Source organism: Panthera uncia, chromosome A2, assembly GCF_023721935.1.
Source record: "Panthera uncia isolate 11264 chromosome A2, Puncia_PCG_1.0, whole genome shotgun sequence".
Taxonomy (NCBI): Eukaryota; Metazoa; Chordata; class Mammalia; order Carnivora; family Felidae; genus Panthera; species Panthera uncia.
The window spans coordinates 17,958,571-17,978,525 of NC_064816.1; the positions used below are offsets into that span (position 1 = coordinate 17,958,571).

A 19,955-nucleotide genomic window follows, 5' to 3' on the forward strand; every position below is an offset into this window, starting at 1 on the left:
AATTTACTGTCATACATTTATGGTGCATTGATTTATTTGATGTATAGGAATCATCATGTTGATCTTGGAATTCTAAGTTCCCTGGCTGTAGGAAATGGAAATTTTTGTAGTGTGTCACCATTGCTAGCTTATCTGGTGTTGCGGATTTTCCCTGTTGCAGGACTGGGTGAAAGCTTTTTCTGCAGCAGTCATGTTGAAAACCTTGTGTTGACTTTCCTCGTGTTCTGAAATGGGAGCATAAAAGTTTACTCCGCCACTTCGTCTTAAAATAGCAAAACATTGCTGTTTTCTGCAGATCTAGGACCTTGTTACAGAACTCTGCCAAAAAAAAAATGTTTGCAGAAGAATGTGCTGTGATTAGAGAAGAATATGCTGGTGTGTAGATTTCAAACTCTCTGGACAATATGAATAACACTGTCTTTGTTTCTACAGTGGGAGCCAAGAAGAAAGGTTTGCTCCCGGGTGGAACAGGGATTATCCTCCTCCTCCCCTTAAGAGTCATGCTCAAGAGAGACACTCTGGCAACTTTCCTGGCAGAGATTCACTTCCCTTTGATTTCCAGGGGCATTCGGGGCCTCCCTTTGCAAATGTAGAGGAGCATTCTTTCAGCTATGGCGCTAGAGACGGACCGCATGGTGACTATCGAGGAGGGGAGGGACCTGGACATGATTTCAGGGGGGGAGATTTTTCATCTTCTGATTTCCAGAACAGAGATTCATCACAGTTGGACTTCAGGGGTAGGGACATACATTCTGGGGATTTTCGGGATAGAGAAGGACCACCTATGGACTATAGGGGTGGAGATGGTACTTCTATGGATTATAGAGGTAGGGAGACATCTCACATGAACTACAGAGACAGGGATGCTCACACTGTTGACTTCAGAGGTAGGGATGCTCCTTCATCTGACTTCAGGGGCCGGGGCACTTATGATTTAGATTTCAGAGGCCGGGATGGATCCCATGCAGATTTTAGGGGAAGAGATTTGTCGGATTTGGATTTCAGGGCCAGAGATCAGTCCCGTTCTGATTTTAGGAATAGAGATGTATCTGATTTGGACTTCAGGGACAAAGACGGAACACAGGTGGACTTTAGAGGCCGAGGTTCAGGTACTAGTGATCTAGACTTTAGGGACAGGGATACGCCACACTCAGATTTCAGAGGTAGACACCGGTCCAGGACTGATCAGGATTTTAGGAGCAGAGAGGTGGGACCTTGTATGGAGTTTAAAGATAGGGAGATGCCCTCTGTGGATCCAAATATTTTGGATTACATACAACCCTCTACACAAGATAGAGAACATTCTGGTATGAACGTGAACAAGAGAGAAGAATCCACACATGACCATACAACAGAAAGGCCTGCTTTTGGCATTCAGAAAGGAGAATTTGAACATTCAGAAACAAGAGAAGAAGAAAAACAAGATGTAGCCTTTGAACATGAGTCTTCATCGGACTTTCAGAACAGCGAAAGTCCACTTCAAGACCAAGACAAGTCACAGCTTTCTGGAGGTGAGCAACAGAGTTCAGATGCTGGTGTGTTTAAAGAAGAAGGTGGTCTGGACTTTCTTGGCCGGGAAGACACTGATTACAGAAGCATGGAGTACCGTGATGTGGATCACAGGCTGCCAGGAAGCCAAATATTTGCCTATGGCCAGAGCAAGTCTTTTCCAGAGGGCAAAACTTCCCGAGATGCCCAACGGGACCTTCAGGTATGTTAATGGAGTAGATTGCTTTTCTGCTGGATGAAGTGTAGAGTCCAGTATCCTTGGTCCTGGGAGGCTCCTGGCTTGCTCAGTCAGTAGAGCATGTGAATCTTGATCTCAGGGTTGTAAATCAGAGCCCCAGGTTGGATGTAGAGATTATTTAAAAATAAAATCCTTAAAAAAAATAAACCCAAAATGTATATTCAGGAATGGAATGTACATCTCTAGAGCAGCTCATGTATCTCTTATTTTGCTTTATGGTGCTGATTGAAATGCATTGGGATAATTTAGTTAGAAAGTATGTCTTTGGGAGTTGGTTCTCTAAATTCTTGCTAGTCAGGTCTTGTAGCTATTTAGGGAACATTTTCTATGTTTTGTTTTGTTTTGTTTTAAGTTTATTTATTTATGTTGAAAGAGAGAGCTCATCTGTGCAAGCAAGCAGAGGAGGGGCATAGAGAGGGATAGAGAGAGAGAATCCCAAGCAGGCTCCGTGCCATCAGCCCAGAGCCCTACGCAGGGCTTGAAGCCACAAACCTGGAGGTCATGACTTGAGCCAAAACCAAGAGTCGGACAGTCAACCGACTGAGCCACCTAGGCACCGTAGGGTCCATTTTTTTGTTTAAACTCATTTAGGATATACAGAATACCTAGGAGTCTTCCTAGTTGTAAGGAAGTGATGGTAATATTGCAGGTATATTCTTACAGTTAACTTAATTAACTTAATTGTTGAATTTCAATATATATAATATATAATTTAACATATATAATCTAAGAGAAGAGAATTATGTTTGCAGTTGGTTAATGCAAATATTATCTTTGAAATAGACTTTACTCATCTCTACTCAGGTTACTGTTATTTTGGACAGTAATCCTAAGACATGCTAACCAAATGGATTTTGAGAATGTTAGAGCTGATTGACTATATAATTTATTGTTCAGGATATTTTCAAGAGTAAAAGACATCGGAGTTAAGGCTTTTGTGAATATGGAAAATGCGTATTTCTCTGAATTGTACTGTTAAGTTGTATGGTCAGATGACACCTTTTGGTCTTGTTCTGAAATTTGTTTATAGTTGACATCTTTGACAAATGGCATCTGGTTTAAGAATTTTTTCTATTTTCTCATTCAGGAAAAGAAAATTATATTTTTGAGAATATGTTTTTTTCCCCTAATTATAAGTCCTGTTCAGTGTTGTTTCTCTTAATGCTCTGCTTTATATTCCAAGACTCTTCAGTGAGCCTTGGTTTTAGCACACTTATATACTAATGATTTGAAATTAAATTTTGGAACTCAAAAAAATAGAGAAAATTATAGTTTTTCATACCTTATATGATGCAAGTCATTTTGATTTTGCTCCTAAGAACCTGTATTTTACCTTTACTTTCATTTGCATACTAACATATACTCATTTCTGAAATAATCTTTTATTGTGGATTCAAGGATCAAGATTATAGGACTGGCCCAAGTGAGGAGAAACCAAGCAAGCTTATTCGATTAAGCGGGGTGCCTGAAAATGCCACAAAAGAAGAGGTAAGCCTCTTTCTTCTTTTTCCTTTTTTTTTTTTCTGTCAATTAAAAAAATGTTTTTTGACTTTGTATTTTGAAAAGTTAATAGATTCACAAGAAGGTGCAAAGAAATGTACATGGAAGTTTTGGGTGTCCTTCCTGCAGGGTTAACGTCTTGTATTACTACAGGACAATAGCTAAACCAGGAAATTGGCTTTGGTACAATCCATAGAACTTATTTAGGTTTCAGCAGTTATACATTCACTCACTGAGGTGGGGTTTGTTAAAAACAAACAAACAAACAAACAAAAAATTTTGACAAATAATTGCTGTCCTTGGACCTGATAATCATCCTTTAGGGCATAATCTAAGAGGGAGGATTGGATTGCATACATAAAGAGGCAGTTTATTTACAACAGTAAGAACTGGGAGCTGCCTAACTCGTCATTGTTAAAGGACTGGCTGACTAAATTATAGCTGAACTTACAGGGAAATCTGGTCAGAATATTACAATAAGAAGAGCAAACTGCTTACTCTGTGCCAGGCATTACGTGACATCTACATGCATTAGTTCTTTAATTATCACAGTACCTTATGAATAGGTACTCTTTATTCATTCCCTGTAAATATTAAGCATATGCTGGGCACTGAATAATATAGCAGTGGATATTGTAAAGTCACTGCCTCCATGGATAATAAAAAAGTAAACAAAACCCCATAATTTCAGGTAGTGATAAATGCTCTGAAGATAAATAAAGGTGTAGAGCGTAACTGGGGTAGGGGCTGTTTTTGATCGGGTATTTGGGGAAGGCATCACTAAGAAAATGACATTTGAGCCAAGCCTGACTGCTGGGAGAGAACAATCCATTTGAAGATGAGGAAAAGAACTGACTAGGTGTGAGGGAGTTAGGTGCCATGGCCCTCTACTGACTTGAGCCCAGGGCATCATCTTCTCTTTAACAGATGAGAAACTTGGCACTGAAAAGTTACACAGCAAGAGAGCAGGAGAGGCTTGAAATGTAGGCAGTCTGATTTCAAAGCTCAAGTTCTTGACAGTTATGCTCTTTCTGCCTTTTTTACGTACTTAGGAATTTTTTAATAATTATGTTCTACTCATTAACAGTTTTGAGTGCCTAGAGTATGCATGGGTTAATTTTGCCTTTATAAAGTAATGATTGCTTTAAATTATATAGAATAAAAACAAAAAGGAAAGTTAAATATTCAGTGTTAGATAATGATTTGTGTCATTAGTGTAAACACCGTATTCTTGCAGATTCTTAATGCCTTTCGGACTCCTGATGGCACGCCTGTAAAGGACTTGCAGTTGAAGGAGTATAACACAGGTGAGTTTCTGGACGTGCATGTGGCCTTGGGTTAGGAAGGGTATTTGTCAGATCTCTGCATCATGTGCTACTCAAAATTTTTTTAAGAAACCACAGTTAAGATTTCCAGAAGTCTCCTGTTGATGTCTTCAAATAACAGCCAGCTTTAGTCTTAGCTGTGGTTCTTTGTGGCTGTTTGTCCACACATGGGCGATGAGGATGCATTGTTCCAGTTCTTCTGGGTGCCTATGAGATCTAAAGTGAGTGTTGTAGCATTTACCCCTGAATATATTTTATATAATCGTTAAACTTGCTGTTTATGTTCTTCATGGTGGTGGTGTTTTTATGTATGAGCCCATAGGATTTAATAAACTTACTGTATTTAAAAATTTATATTTCATTGCTTCAGCGTGACATTTACAACTTTCCAGAGAAATTGTACAAATTAGTGGTTTCTTGAATTTTCAGTCTTGCTCTGAGAATGAAGTCCTGCAACAGCTGTTTTGTTGAAATTCATGGATAGATCCAGAAGAGCTTTCTCTTTGACCTCTGCTCTGTGGTCTGAACTGCAGATTAAACTTTTCATAATATCCTCCTAGTGTCTTAGAGTGCCAAGTTTGGTCAGTTCCTTCGAATCTTAATACATTACAGAAAAAGTGGAAGTGAAATGTTAGGCATTCAAGGTATCGACTGATATTTTTAGGTTACATAATATGAAATGATTTAAATATGAAAGTAATCTTTAAGTGGTGTCTTTTGCAGAATTTTCAATTGAAGAAAGTAGACCATTAATCTATTTACAGAATTTTAGTAATCCAAATTTAAGAACTCTTCAAGAAAGAGTGTGCTGTGTTTTGAGGATATAGTTTACTTCTAAACAATTTACATGGAATAAATTTTTCATGTTAACTAGGTAGCTGCTTTTTCAGTTTGGTTCCGCAGAGGGAAACTATCCATAAAAATAAATTTTTGTGCTTGAAATAATTTGATATTTGTGTCATGTCTAGAAATAGTTGGTCTGTAAATTGAGAATAAACTCAGAAACATTATTTTTTAGAAAGCTAATTATTTTTTTGTTTTAAAAGCATCAATTCTGAGTTTGTGAAAACAGAAGAGTAGTTATGTTCTTACACATTCACACATTCACGTCTTTGTGTGTGCGCGCGTGCGCATGTCTCATACACACTTTATTCATTCACTATTATCTTTAGGAACTAAAAGAATTTATAGGCTGCAGTTATTTTTCAACTGACAGCAGTAACCTCAGCTTTGGTCTTATTTCCTTAATTGTGTTTTCGTTAAGCATTGGTATATTTGGAAAGGAGATGTCTTGATGTTTAAATAGCAATTTAAACTCTTCATTTCTTTAGTACTGACTGAATTTATATATTGTCAGATTTATTAGCAGAGTAATGCTTATATTAATTTATAAGGTCCATAGAAGTTCTTAAATTTGCTTACTGTAGTAGCTGTTAGAATAATAATTGGCAGATGTAAGACATTAATTAATACTCCTGTAAAATAATTTAAGACAGTGGTTAAAAAAAAATCACCTTTCAGGAAATACACTCTTTTCTTGGCATTTTATTATATGAAGTAATGATGTATTAATGTTTCTTTTGTTTTAAATGAGATAACTGGATTACTAGTCCCATGTTATCCATTTCTTCATGGCAAGTAGAATGAAATTTTGAAAATACCTGTCAGATCATGTTATTGCCATGCCAGAAATCGTCTAAAGGTTTTCCATCTCACTTGCAAGAAATTTGCAACTCCTTGTTCTGACTTACAGAATCCTGCATGAGCTGGCCCTTAGCTGTTTGACCTCATCCCGTACTGCTCTCCACCTTTCTCATTATGCTCTAGCCACACTGAGCCTTTCTGTAGGCTTGACCAAATACAGACTTCTTTCTCTGTCAGGGCCCTTGCACTGTTCTCCCCTCTGATCCTCACTTGTCTTCTGGGATTTAGTTCATGGCTTCAGTTTCACCTCTCAGGGGCTTGCCTCACTACCTACTCCAAAATCACTCCTTAGTTATTTTCATCATATCCTGGTTTGTTGTCATAGGATCTATCACTTTTATTTTCCAGTGGTTTTGTGTGTCTTATTCCTCCCACTAGAAAGTTCCATGACAGCAGGAGCCTTGTCTGTCTTGTTCCCTCCTGTTGCACTTGCCACTGTGTCTGGCACTGATGCGTTCTCAGTATGCATGGAATGAGTGAATATCTGTGAAGTATATAGAGAGCAGCTATGATCTCCTCTCAGGTGATCAACAGTAAAGGGTCATTTAGGTTCCATAGCAATGCAGTCATATCTGCTGAAGAATATGCCTTGGAGCAATCAGATGTTTTAAGAACTTTAACAGTTGCTTGTTAAAAGACTGTATGTGTATTTTAGCAGAAAAGGTGACTTTTATGAATGGCAGTTAGTTTTTTTTTTTTTTTAATTTTTTTTTTTCAACGTTTTTTATTTATTTTTGGGACAGAGAGAGACAGAGCATGAACGGGGGAGGGGCAGAGAGAGAGGGAGACACAGAATCAGAAACAGGCTCCAGGCTCCGAGCCATCAGCCCAGAGCCTGACGCGGGGCTCGAACTCACGGACCGCGAGATCGTGACCTGGCTGAAGTCGGACGCTTAACCGACTGCGCCACCCAGGCGCCCCTGCAGTTAGTTTTTTTAGGTTGTGTGATAACCTGCAATGATCTTGTGGGATGGACATTGCTCATAAGGGGACTGTAGGGTAGAGTTCGTCCTTTTCACTGGTGTAATGGGGCGGGGGGGGGGGCAGTCTGTAACAGAAAAAAAGACTAATGCCTGCTCACTGACTTTAGTAATTATCAATTTAATTTTTGTTTCATTTAGAGCTGTGTAAGTACAGGGCTACAAGTTTTATCCAAAATCTGTGGGATCAAAAGTCAAAATTATAACTTTTTCTGAATATAGAAAGATAATGTGGTACGTAGATCATATATGAATTCTATCCCCCAGTGGGATGTATATCAAACATAGTAATACTTCAAAATATATGAATATTCTCACTAAGAGGACTGACTAAAGACAGTAAAGGACTCAGTATAGTACTGGTCAGGATTTGTTTCCAAATGACTTCACATGACCTGAAAATTTACCAAAAACCTTGATATTTAAGAGATTTTGGGCTTTTAGAATTGCACACAAGAATTGTGAACCTACATAATGTTGTGTATATCTGAGGTTTTTTGCCATTTGTAAATATGTTATAACCCCATTAGTTGTAAATTACCTTGAGTAACATTACACTCCTTGAAAAAGTATCAGGAGTGACATGTGTTTTGGTGACTGGATGAATAAACTTTGGTATGTACATACAATGGAATACTATTCAACATTAAAAATGGATGAATTTCAGGTATTATACTAAGTAAAAGAAATCAGATTCAAAAGGCTACATGCTGCATAAAAAGGAATGAAATACTGATACATGCTATAACTTGGATGAATCTTAAATATTGTGCTGAGTGAAAGAAGCTGGGCACAAAAGAGCACATACTCTCACATGATCCCGTTTTTTAAAGTGTTTATTTATTTTGAGAGAGAGCGCACAGGAGTGGGGAAGGGCCAGAGAGAGGGAGAGAGAGAATGCCAAGCAAGCTTGGCACTGTCAGTGCAGAACGTGATGTGGGGCTCAGTCCCACAAACCGTGAGATCATGGCCTGAGTCTAAATCAAGAGCCAGAGGCCTAACCGACTGAACCACCCAGTCACCCCTGATATGATCCCATTTATATAAAATATCCAAAATAGACATATCTGTAGAAAAAGAAAGCAGAGTGGGTAATTTAGTTGTTACCAAGGGCTGGAGGAGGGGAAATGGAGAGTGACTGCTTAATGGGTATAAGGTTTCCTTTTGGGGTGATAAAAATGTTCTGGAAATAGATAGTGGGGATGGTTATATAACATTGTGAATGTACTTAATACCACTGAATCGCATACTTCAAAATGGTTAAATGGTAAATATTATATGTATTTGATCTAATTTTTAAAAAGACTGTATACAATATGATTCCATTTCTGTGACATTCTGGAAAAAGCAAAATGATAGGAATAGAAAATCGTGGTTGCCAGGGTGTTGGGGGAGGATTTGGAAAGTAGAAAGAAACATGGCAATTTTGGGGCACAATGGAACTGTTCTGTATATAGGTTGTGGTAGTGTATCAATGTTAAATTCACCGAAATTGGTTAACTACTGTATCTAAGAGAATTTAAATAAGAGTAATAAGAGAATATCCTTATTAAGAAATAACTCGCTGCAGTTTTTAGGAGTGAAGGACCATGGTGTATACTTTTTTCTCTCCTGTGGTTTAGGGAAAAATATTTGATGCATATGGAGAAGGGAGGAAGAGAATAATGATAAAATAGACACAACAAGATATATCAGTAGCTGAGTTTGGGTAACAGGTGTATGCATGTGTTTGTGCTATTATTCTTGTAACTTTTTTGTAACTTGGAAATTATTTTCAGTAAAAAGTTGAAAAACTGATATGCAACTGGGGTGCCTTGGGTGGCTTAGTCAATTAAGCATCCTACTTCGGCTCAGGTCATGATCTCACAGTTCGAGATTTTGAGCCCCCTGTCAGGCTCTGTGCTGACAGCTTAGAGCCTGGAGCCTGCTTTGGATTCTGTGTCTTCCTCTCTCTCTACCCCTCCCTTGCTCATATTCTGTCTCTCTCAAAAATAAAACGTTAAAAAATTTTAAAAACTGACATGCAGCTGATATATTTTATTGTTAAATGATTAGAAATCTTGCAAGATAAAGACTACAGTGAACAGCTTCTGTGAACAATAGAGCAGTGGTTCTCCGAGTGGGTGCTGGACCAGCAGTGTCAGCACTACTTCAGACCTTGTTGAAATACAAATTCTCAGGCCTCACTTTAGACCTGCCAGATGATAAACTGGGGGTGAGGCCCAGCTGTCTCTGCTTTAACAGGTGTTCCACTTGATTTTGATGTGCCCTGAATTGTGAGAAACCACTGCATTAGATTGACTATGTTTATATTCTTTATTCTAGAACTTTTTGGCACTATTTAAAAGAGACTTAGTAAGCAGGTACACTTTCTTTAAGTCAAAAAGACTAATGCTTTTGTGCTTTTGGAGCCTATGGCAAACACTTGCCTTGTCTGCCTCATGCCACTTCTGCTGTACTGAGCTGGGGCGGGAGCTAGAGTAGGGTTGATGCTGTTTTATGACCTTAGTTGTACTTTCTGTTTATGTAGCATATCTCCTCCAGAGATCTTGGAATGGTTGTAGATGTTCTCATTCTCAAAGTGTTTCTGTAACCTATGAATATAGAGAGAATTGCTCTTGGTTTTTAGGTGGACTTACTACATACTATATGGTATACAAACTTGCTGTGATACTTTTTCCAAAGGAATTTGTATTATTTAAGCAACAGATGACATAGTTTTTGGATTATGTTTCCCAATGTTTCTATGTTTGAGACATAGAAAGTAATTCTTCATTTCTTCATAGAAGTGAATTCTTCAATTCACTGAAGTGTTACAGAATTATTATTTAAAAATTGTTATTTATTTATTTAAGTAATCTCTACACCCAATGTGGGGCTCAAATTCATGACCCTGAGACCAAGAGTCACACGCTCTTCTGACTGAGCCAGCCAGGCACCCCTATAGAATTATTGTAGTACTGTTTTATTAATCAGTATAGCAAAGATAGAAGGCTGATGGAAGTGGTGTTAGGAAGAAGGAGTATCTTGCTTTGAATCTTTCAGTGTTCATTCATACAATGAATGGGTCCAATTTCTGTAACAGGCTCATATCCTATCCTTTCATTTTGCACAGTTGAAATGGTTTGAGGGTTTTTGTTCTTTCTTTCTTTTTTTTTTTTTTTTTTTTTTACCATTTATTCATTTTTGAGAGACAAGAGAGAGACAGAGCGCAAGCAGGGCTGGGGTAGAGAGAGAGGGAGACACAGAATCTAAGCAGGCTCCAGGCTCTGAGCTGTCAGCATAAAACCCGATGCAGGGCTCGATTTCAAGATCCGTGAGATCACAACCTAAACCTAAACTGAAGTCGGACACTTAACTGACTGAGCCACCCAGGCGCCCCTGAAATGGTTTGAGTTTTTACGACCATGTTGATAAAATAGAAGTTTTAAGAAAAGAAAAACCCAGAGACAATCTGTCACTTCAGGGGCAGAAGTCCATTATGGAATGGATTGACACTGATACAAAACATGTATAGCTTATGGTAATTCAAATGGGGTAGCTAAAGACGCAATAGCTTAACATCATTTAGAAAAAGTGAGTTGGAAAATGCAAATGAATATTTTTTTACATTATTTTTGGCGTTTATAGAATAGACAAGTAATTATTTTTAGTTTTTAAGGAAATACCATAGGCTAATTGGAAAATAGCACATTTACTTGTCAATTTGTGAAACTGAAGAAGGTGTTGTTTTCAACCAGGAATCTTAATTAGGTTTGGTTCCACATTTGGGGAAGATGTTTACCGAGAACCCTTAGGCAAAGGTGGCAGATCTTTAAAAACAGGAATGCCTAGGAAGCCAAGGGACACCTTTTAGGGCTGGATGAGTCTTGTGGAGGTAGTCGATAGACCCTGTGGCCAAGTGCAGACAACACACCTAGAGGAGAATCCCATGTGATGCTGGAGGGGTCAGGTAAGTGTGGGGAGAGGTGAATGCAACTAGAATTAATTTTAGTCTTGTTTGGAATTACCTGGGATTTGCCTTATTTTTATTTGAGGGAGAGAGAATGTGTGAGAGGAGGAGAGAGAGGATTTCTTTTTTTTTGTTTGAGTTTTTAAAATTTATTTTGAGAGACAGTGCGAGCAGGGGAGGGGCAGAGAGAGAGAGGAAGAGAGAGAATCCTAAGCAGACTCTGTGCTGTCAGTGCAGAGCTCGATGTGAGGCTTGAACTCATGAACCGTGAGATCATGACTTGAGCCGAAACCAAGAGACAGATGCTTAATCAACTGAGCCACCCAGGTGCCCTCAGAGAGAGAATCTTAACCAGGCTCCACGCTCAGCATGGAGACACGTGGGGCTCAATTCCTTGACCCTGGGATCATGACCTGAGCTGAAATCAAGAGTTGGACACTCAATTGACTGAGCTACCCAGGTTGCCCTGCCTTACTTCATTTTTTTAAGTTTCCTGCCCTAAACACTGAATGGAAGGTTCTGTTAGAGAGCGTGGGTGGTTTGTGACCTTTACCCTCATTTGAGGGGGTTACCTGTCATATGAGAGATAGCACTTCCTGTGCCTTTGGTTGGTTAGTAGAAACTCATGGAAGAGTTTCTTCTGCTGGAGTAGCAAGAATAAAAGGGTCATTAATCAGCCTGAATAGTGTAGCAGCCTGGTTGATTCCCAGCTTCAGTCCAGGTAGGAAAAGTCATTTATACAGTTACCTTCAATAGGCAGAAGATAGAGGCCATCCATACAAACTGTTTACAGGGTATAAAAATACATTGGTGGGGCACCTGGGTGGCTTAATCTGTTGAGCGTCCGACTTTGGCTCAGGTTGTGATCTCGTGGTTCTGGAGTTCGAGCCCTGTGTCAGGCTCTGTGCATATAAAATTAAAAAAAAATACATTGGCTTCTTCCTTTAACTTTTCCCTTGCACAAGAACATCTCTCCTGTGTTCACCTTTCCTAGCTTAAATTCTCTACCCTCAGAATGTAAATTAAAGCAGTATTTACCTGCTTCCATGTTTCTTACTTTTTCACTTCTAATTTACACGTAAGCTTTCTTGGAATTACATAGTGGCACTACTTTCTGAATATACATACCACTGAATTGTACACTTTATTTTAAGTTTATTTATTTTCAGGCAGAGTGTGCCAGTGGGAGAGAGGCAGAGAGAGAATCCCAAGCAGACTCCACACTGTCAGCGCAGAGCCAAAGGTGGGGCTTAAATTCAGGAACTATGAGATCATGACCTGAGCTGAAGTCAGACGCTTAACTGACTGAGCTACCCAGGCACCCTTGTTTTGTTTTGTTTTGTTTTGTTTTGTTTTGTTTTTACTATTTTTTAAAAGATTTTGTTAAAAAAATTTTTTTTAACATTTATTTATTATTGAGAGACAGAGAGAGACAGAGCATGAGCATGGGAGGGGCAGAGAGGAGGAGACACAGAATCTGAAGCAGGCTCCAGTCTCCAAGCTGCCAGCACAGAGCCCAAAGTGGGGCTCGAACCCACGGACTGTGAGATCATGACCCGAGCCGAAGTCGGATACTCAACCGACTGAGCCACCCAGGTGCCCCTGTAAGATTTTATTTTTAAGTAATCTCGACAGCCAATGCGGGGCTTGAACCCACAGCCTCGAGACCAAGAGTTGCATGCTCCACCAATTAAGCTGTCCAGGGAGCCCCTGAATTGTATACTTTAAAAGGTTGTATTTTATGGTATGAATTACATCTCAGTTTTAGAAGCTAAGCCTTCTTAAAAATCAGTTGACAAGTCATATAAAGATTGATTTCTTAAAAGCATTTTCATGAGTATATAGAATATTTACCAAGTTTCAGCACAGATGTTAATGGCCTACTGACTGGTACTTGTAGAGTTCATAATTAATTGTTCCTAGTCTCAGTTCAGTTCATTATGCTGTGCTTAGAAAATGTTGTTATATTTTCATCTCTCTTTTTTTTAATCATTTAAAAATAAAACAACACCCTATAACCTTGAAAAGCTTACGATTCATTCTTTGGTGTTACCTACCAAGAGTGAGTGCAAGCAGGGGAGGGGCAGAGGGAGAGAGAGAGAATCTTAAGCAGGCTCCACACTCTGTGCAGACGCTGATGCAGGGCTTGATCTGAGCTGCAATCAAGAGTCAGACACTCAGCAGAGAGCCACCCCCTTTTTAATCAAGAGTCACACACTACTGAATGAGCCAGCCAGGCGCCTCTGTGCCATTCTGGTTAGTATATGGCTCTACCTTTGAAAATATTGGACAGTGTTCAGTGTTATTGTTTATTGATTTATTTACCCAAGTAATACCTATAGCATGTTGTGGTGCAGAGGATATGCTGGCTGTCATGAGTATTGTAATCTTTGACTTTAGAGACTTCAGTTTCTGTGGAAAATGGGTATATGGGATGAGTGTTCTGTATTCCTCTTCTGACTAGGCCACAGAATCTTATAAATCAATTAAGGGATCTGGGATAATCAATCAAAGGAATCTGGGAGTTCTCATGCATCATGGGTTCTTTTGGCTTTAAGTTTGAAGTTTACTACTCTGGGTAACTTGATGAAAAATGTTCAGTTATTTTAATCCTAAAGTCATTAGAGGATGGCAAACATAGGACTTTTAGAGGCAATAGGCTTTAAAAAAGAGTAACACCTAGGGGTGCCTGGGTGGCTCAGTCAGTTAAGCGTTCAACTTCGGCTCAGGTCATGATCTCGTGGTTCGTGAATTTGATCCCCACGTTGGGCTCTGTACTGACAGCTCAGAGCTGGAGCCTGCTTCGGATTCTGTGTCTCCCTCTCTCTGCTCCTCCCCTGCTCATGCTCTGTCTCTCTCTCTCTCTCCTTCAAAAATAAATAAAACCATTAAAAAATATATAAAAAAGAATAACACCTAAATGAATGTTTGGAGGTAATTATTGGTCAGAGAGGTCAGTAAATAATTGTTAACGACCTTCCCTAATTTTCAGAGGAGGTAAAATAAAATAGGACTGCATGGATGTTACAGGAAGTGATCAGACAAAAAGTAGAGACAGTTGTACACAGATGCATGTGGATGCTTTCACTTACCTGGAAACTTTCCAGATCTTACCATTGAGGGGTTTTTATGGAGGTTCCATTATGCAGGCATTTTGTTGTTTAAATCATTGACCTGCTGGTGATTAGCTTAAATTCCAGCTCCTTTCCCCTCCCTGCAAATTGAGGGGTGGGAGTGGTGAGGCCAAAAGTTCTTAAGCTTTCTTTTATTTATTTATTTGTTTATTTATTTTTGAGAGAGTGTGGGTGGGGGGAGGGGCAGAAAGAGAGGGAAACAGAGGATCTGCAGCAGGCTCCCCGCTGACAGCAGTGAGCCTGATGCAGGGCTTGAACCCACGAACTGCAAGGTCATGACCTGCACCAAAGTTGGACACTCAACCAACTGAGCCACCCAGGCGCCCCCAAAGGTTCCAAACTTCTAATCAAAGCTTGGACAGTTTGATCACCAGGCCCCATCCTGATGCTGTCTAGGAGCCTGCCAAGAGTCACCTCATTAGAACAAAAGACATCATATCACCCTATCACTCAGAAAATTCCAAGGGTTTTAGAAACTCCACGCCAGGAAACTGGAACAGAGACCCAATATCTTTCTATATTACCACAGATGGGGCTCTCAAAGGTGGATCTGGCTGGTATCCAGTCAATTTAGTTGGGCATCAGTTTTCTGTTATAAGGCATAGGTGACCTAGGCTTATGATCTGGTCAAAGTGTGAGTCTCACAGAATGCCAGTTGTTTGACCCTTCTCTGGATGCTATTTTACTTCTGGAATAGGTGAGTGGCTGGGCCCGTGTGATCCGTTAACTTGAGCAACTTCTAGCTCAGAAGCCATTATCTTTGTGGAACCTCCCAGAGCCCATTAGAACAGTGTTGAGTTGTCCTCTAATTTGGCACTAGGGCCAAGACAATGGGAAAAAAGTTGATTGGGACATATTTTCCTCCCACTTGAAATGAAAACAGCTTTGTGATCTGTGGGAGAAGCAGGTATATTCTTAGCATCAACTGGAAATCAGTGCTAAAATGTTAATATTGGGGCACATATGAGGAACAGCAACACAGGTACTGTTTGATCTTTAGTCCCTAATAATGCTTTGTTCTTTATTTTTCTTTTTTAATTTTTTTAATGTTTATTTATTTTTGAGAGAGAGAGACCGAGTACGAGCAGGGGAGGGGCAGAGAGGGAGACGGAATTTGAAGCAGGCTCCAGGCTCTGAGCTGTCAGCACAGAGCCCCATGTGGGGCTCAAACCCATGAACTGTGAGCTCATGACCTGAGCTGAGGTCGGACACTTAACCAACTGAGCCACCCCGGCGTCCCCCTAATGCTTTGTAATAGAAGCACAGGGGTACTGAAATGCACTCCTGAAACCCTCTGCAAAGAAGTTACCATCATTGCAACTTGGTGTATGGATAACCCAAGCCCAGAGAGAAGTGGCTTGACTGGGAGCTTGTGGTGAGTTAGCTTCTGCATATATACAAACTGTAGAAGTTACTTTTCTTGTGTCTTGCTCCAGTGAAGATACTCATTACAATTGATGTGGTGTGGACTGAGCAGCACCATGTACCAGGTATTATGCTAGTGTTGGGGATGTGGGAATGAAAAGACGTCACCCCTCATCTGGGACTTCTCTTGTTCTGGGATTATCTCTACATGGGCAGTTTGCTACAGCATTCAGTGGTGCTGCTCCTCTCTTCAGTGATCCTTTTGCCACACTTACACGATCTTTCCTGCCAGGATAGAGTGTTATTGGCTGGGGAAAAAAGTAGATCTGCAGAGGTTCCTCTTTTACTCCAGCTGTTCGCTCTGTAGATTGTTTGTTTTCAAGTGAACAAAAATTGAACTAGATCATTGGCTTTGTAAAGAATAATTGTTCCCAGGGGCTCCTGGCTGGCTCAGTTGGAAGAGCATGTGACTCTTGATCTTGGGATATTGAGTTTTAGCCCCATATTGAGTGTAGAAATTACATAAATAAATAATGTTAAAAAAAAAATTGTGCCCAGATAAGTAAGTCCTGAGGATGTAATGTATATCATGATGACTGTAGTTAACAGTACTGTTTTGTATATTTGAAAGTTGCTAAGAGAATAGATCTTAAAAGTTCTCAAGAAAAAAAAATTGGTAACTGTATGTGGTGATGGGTATTAATTATAAACTTATTGTAGTAATCATTTTGCAGTATACACATATATCGAACCATTATGTTGTGTACCTAAAACCAATACAATGTTATGTAATTCTGTCTCAATAAAAAATAATAATTGTTTCCTTTTCTGACTTATATAGCATCTTGAGGTAGTCTATGCCTGTCTATTTTATAAGTCTTCCTTTAGACCAGACTCTCTGAGGGCAAGGACCCTCCTCTTCCGCCATGCTCACATAGCATTATTAATGTCATTGGAATTGAAATGAATCAAATAAGGGTGAGAATTTCCTAACAAATGGTATCCCGGGGCCAGAGAACCATCATAAGGATGAAGTGACCCTAAGATTAATTTTGAACTTTGAAAACTACTTGAAAATGAAACCCACCCCCATTTTTTTTTCTTTTATAATCAGTTGGCACAGATGGAGCACTAAATAAAATAGAACCATATGCAGTTTTAAAAAATTTAGCAAGTAATCATGAGTGGGTATCTTCCTTGTTTCATCTTTTTTTGTTAGGAAACCAGCAACCTTAGGTGCATAGTTGAGGGGGAGAGGATTGAAAGTGCTTATAAGATGTCAGTGTAATGAATTTCATAGGGTCCAGTTCTTTTTTTTTTTTTTTTTAATGTTTATTTTGAAAGAGAACATGATTGGGGGAGGGACAGAGACGGGGGCGGGGGGTGGGGGGAGAGAATCCCAAGCAGCCTCCTTGCTCAGCACAGAACCTGAGGCGGGGCTTGATCTCCGGAACAGGAGATCATGACCTGAGCCAAAATCCAGAGTTAGACGCTTAACCTACCGAGCCACCCAGGGGCCCCTCCTGGGTCCAATTCTATTCTTCCCACACTATAGGTTGACATATAAATCAGATATTTTCCTAATTTTCATAATGCAAGCTGCAGGTGCATATTCACCTGAGGGTTTAGCAGGGCAAAGTACCTCTTAGAAATCTTGCACACTGGCCTCTTTTGGTATATTATTCCCATTGATAGGAATTCAAATACCTGGATCAGTTCTGTTTTGGTTTTTGTTAAAATCTCTAACTTGATAATATTTTACTTCTAAAAACCTGTAGCCCCATGAAATGGAATTACGAAAATAGGACCTTTAGCCCTCTTGAATCTCTATTAAGATTTGTCATGGTGCTTTTTATATTCATAATGCTTTGTTCCCACAGAAATAATAATCCTTGTTTAGAGAAAAAAAATGTGTTTTCTTTTCCTCAGAGATACCCAATAAAATAAAGAAACCTCTTTGCCCCTCTATGACTTCTTTTTGTTTTTTAATTATTATTCCAGTATAGTTTAGTTTCAAGTGTAGAATATAGTGATTCAACAATTCTATACGTTGTACTCAGTGTTCATCATGATTCCCCGCTGCCTATGTCCTTTAAAATCCTTTAAAATTCTTTTTACATTTCATAGTTGGTATGTATATTCCGGGCTTTATCAAAGTCACTTAGTCCTCCTAATGGGAAATTGAGCCAGAATTGTTTATGTTAGTTGAGTTTTTCTAGACTAGTTTGAATGTAGGGCTACTCATCTCATTTGCTTAAATAAATATTGCTGTGTAATTGTTACAAAAGTGTGGTTTGGTATAGACATTACAGTTGACTTGAACAATTGAGGGCCACCTTTGTCAGCGTCTCTTGAGTCAGCTTTTTTAGGAGTAGAGACTAAAAGATACTGTATATTATTTGTCAGGGCTTTGTTTTCTGTACTTTTTAAGCACCTTATTAATAAGCACTTATTAAGCACCTGGTTAGTTTTTAGCACAGGTACTTTTTTGGAGAATAGACAACCACGTGATTAGTGAATATGAAGAAGAATTGAAATTTTATTTATTTTTTTTATTAAAAAGTTATTTTTTAATGTTTATTTTTGAGAGAGAGGAAGACACAGAATCTGAAGCAGACTTCAGGCTCTGAGCTGCCAGTACAGAGCCCAATGCAGGGCTCGAACCCACAAACCATGAGATCATGATCTGAGCTGAAGTCGGATGCTTAACCGACTAAGCCACCCAGGTGCCCCAAGAATTGAAATTTTAATGTTATCTTTATAAATTTCCTTCTCTTTCCCTGTTCTCATCCTCCTCAGCTGCCCAAAAAACAAAACTAAACTAAAAAACCAAACCTGTAAGGAGCATTCATATTTCTTTTAGAAATCTACACATTTGGAATAGAAAATGGAGTAAAATATGCTTTTTAATAGTCCTATAAATAAGTGCAAAGACCCATCAGGCCACCAGGCTTCTTCCAGCATGTGGTGGTAGAAGAAAAACGTAATAAAAGAATTTTTTACACTTTAGTTAAGAATCTTTTTGTGGGACTGTTAACACTGAGTTTATCATCTTAATGATTCCAAATGGTTCCTAGCAATTCTGAATGCAAAGTTTGTTGGTTGTTTTCAGAATGTTTAGGTCTGTGGTAGAACAGGTCTGCTAGAACTTTTTCTGTGAATTATAAAAAAAATCCCCAGTTATCCCACTATAACAATACAACCATTGTAATCATGTTCATGTACAGTTGTGTTGCATTACATCATTTTCAAATTTCACCTGTGCTTGCTCAACCCCTCTCTACAACCCCATCTTCCCTCTCATGAAGTGAGCATGAGAGGTGGGATGTGACTCAGTCGTGGCTTCAGTTGGTCTCTGTATCCAAGTTTCTCTAAGTGTGAGCATTCACTGTGCTAGCTGTGATTCTGTTATTTAAAGTGATATGTTTTTCATACATTATGGCCCTTAAATGCAAGCCAGCCTCTTCATCTGGTGTCAACCAAAAGAAAAGCGATCTGTTGCAACGCTGGAGGAAAAACTGGCAGTGTTGGACTTAACCTATATTGAGAGATGGTATGTTGTTCTTCACATTGGGGTGTTCGAGTATGATTTTGACAATGCATGGTTCTCATCTCATATGCGGACTTTATGTCTAACCTAGGAGTTAGATGCAACTTCATTGTGTTTAATTCTGGTTCTTTTTCCTATACACGTTTTATATAATTGTCCTCATTTTTGAAGCCTTTAAAATATGTTTATTAAGTTTCCTATATCAAGTGTCTTACTGTATTATAATTTTTGTAACCATCATTATAAGAGTTTCAGGTTTTTGTCTTTGCAGAAGACTTTTGGTAGCCAGTATAGCAGTCCATGAGTGCGAATGCTTTCTAACTTGCATACTCAGGCCCACTCGAAAGGTTTTGCTATAGGTATTTTAGAGTAAGGATAACTGGTATGCTGATTTCAGTATTTCTTTATTTCATTTTATGTTAAGTTTATTTATTTATTTATTTTCGAGAGAGAGAGAGACAGAGACAGAGAGACAGAGACAATCCCAAGCAGGCTCCACACTGTCAGTGCTGAGCCTGATGTGGGACTCGAATTCATAAACTGAGAGATCATGACCTGAGCTGAAATCAAGAGTTGGACACTTAATTGACTGAGCTACCCAGGCACCCAAATTTTATTTTATTTTAGAGAGGGAGGGGGGGAGAGAGAGAGAATGAGAGGGAGGGAGGGAAGGAGAGAAGGAGAGAAACCCAAGCAGG

At 39.2% G+C, this 19,955-nt stretch overlaps 1 protein-coding gene across 12 annotated transcripts in view; it reads left to right on the forward strand.

Moving 5' to 3' along the window:
- RBM6 (RNA binding motif protein 6) overlaps positions 1 to 19,955 on the forward strand; it is a 105,136-nt gene that overhangs the window by 25,527 nt on the left and 59,654 nt on the right. For 9 of the 12 annotated variants that reach the window (XM_049640501.1, XM_049640507.1, XM_049640500.1 and 6 more), the window contains 3 exons: positions 433 to 1,711; positions 3,146 to 3,235; positions 4,485 to 4,554. The exons of 1 other annotated variant lie outside the window; for it this stretch is intronic. In XM_049640501.1, the coding sequence (XP_049496458.1) occupies positions 433 to 1,711; positions 3,146 to 3,235; positions 4,485 to 4,554 (1,439 nt within the window). Of the gene's footprint in view, positions 1 to 425; positions 1,712 to 3,145; positions 3,236 to 4,484; positions 4,555 to 19,955 lie in introns of those variants that run through there. 2 more of the 12 variants (XM_049640508.1, XM_049640510.1) reach the window with 2 other exon arrangements.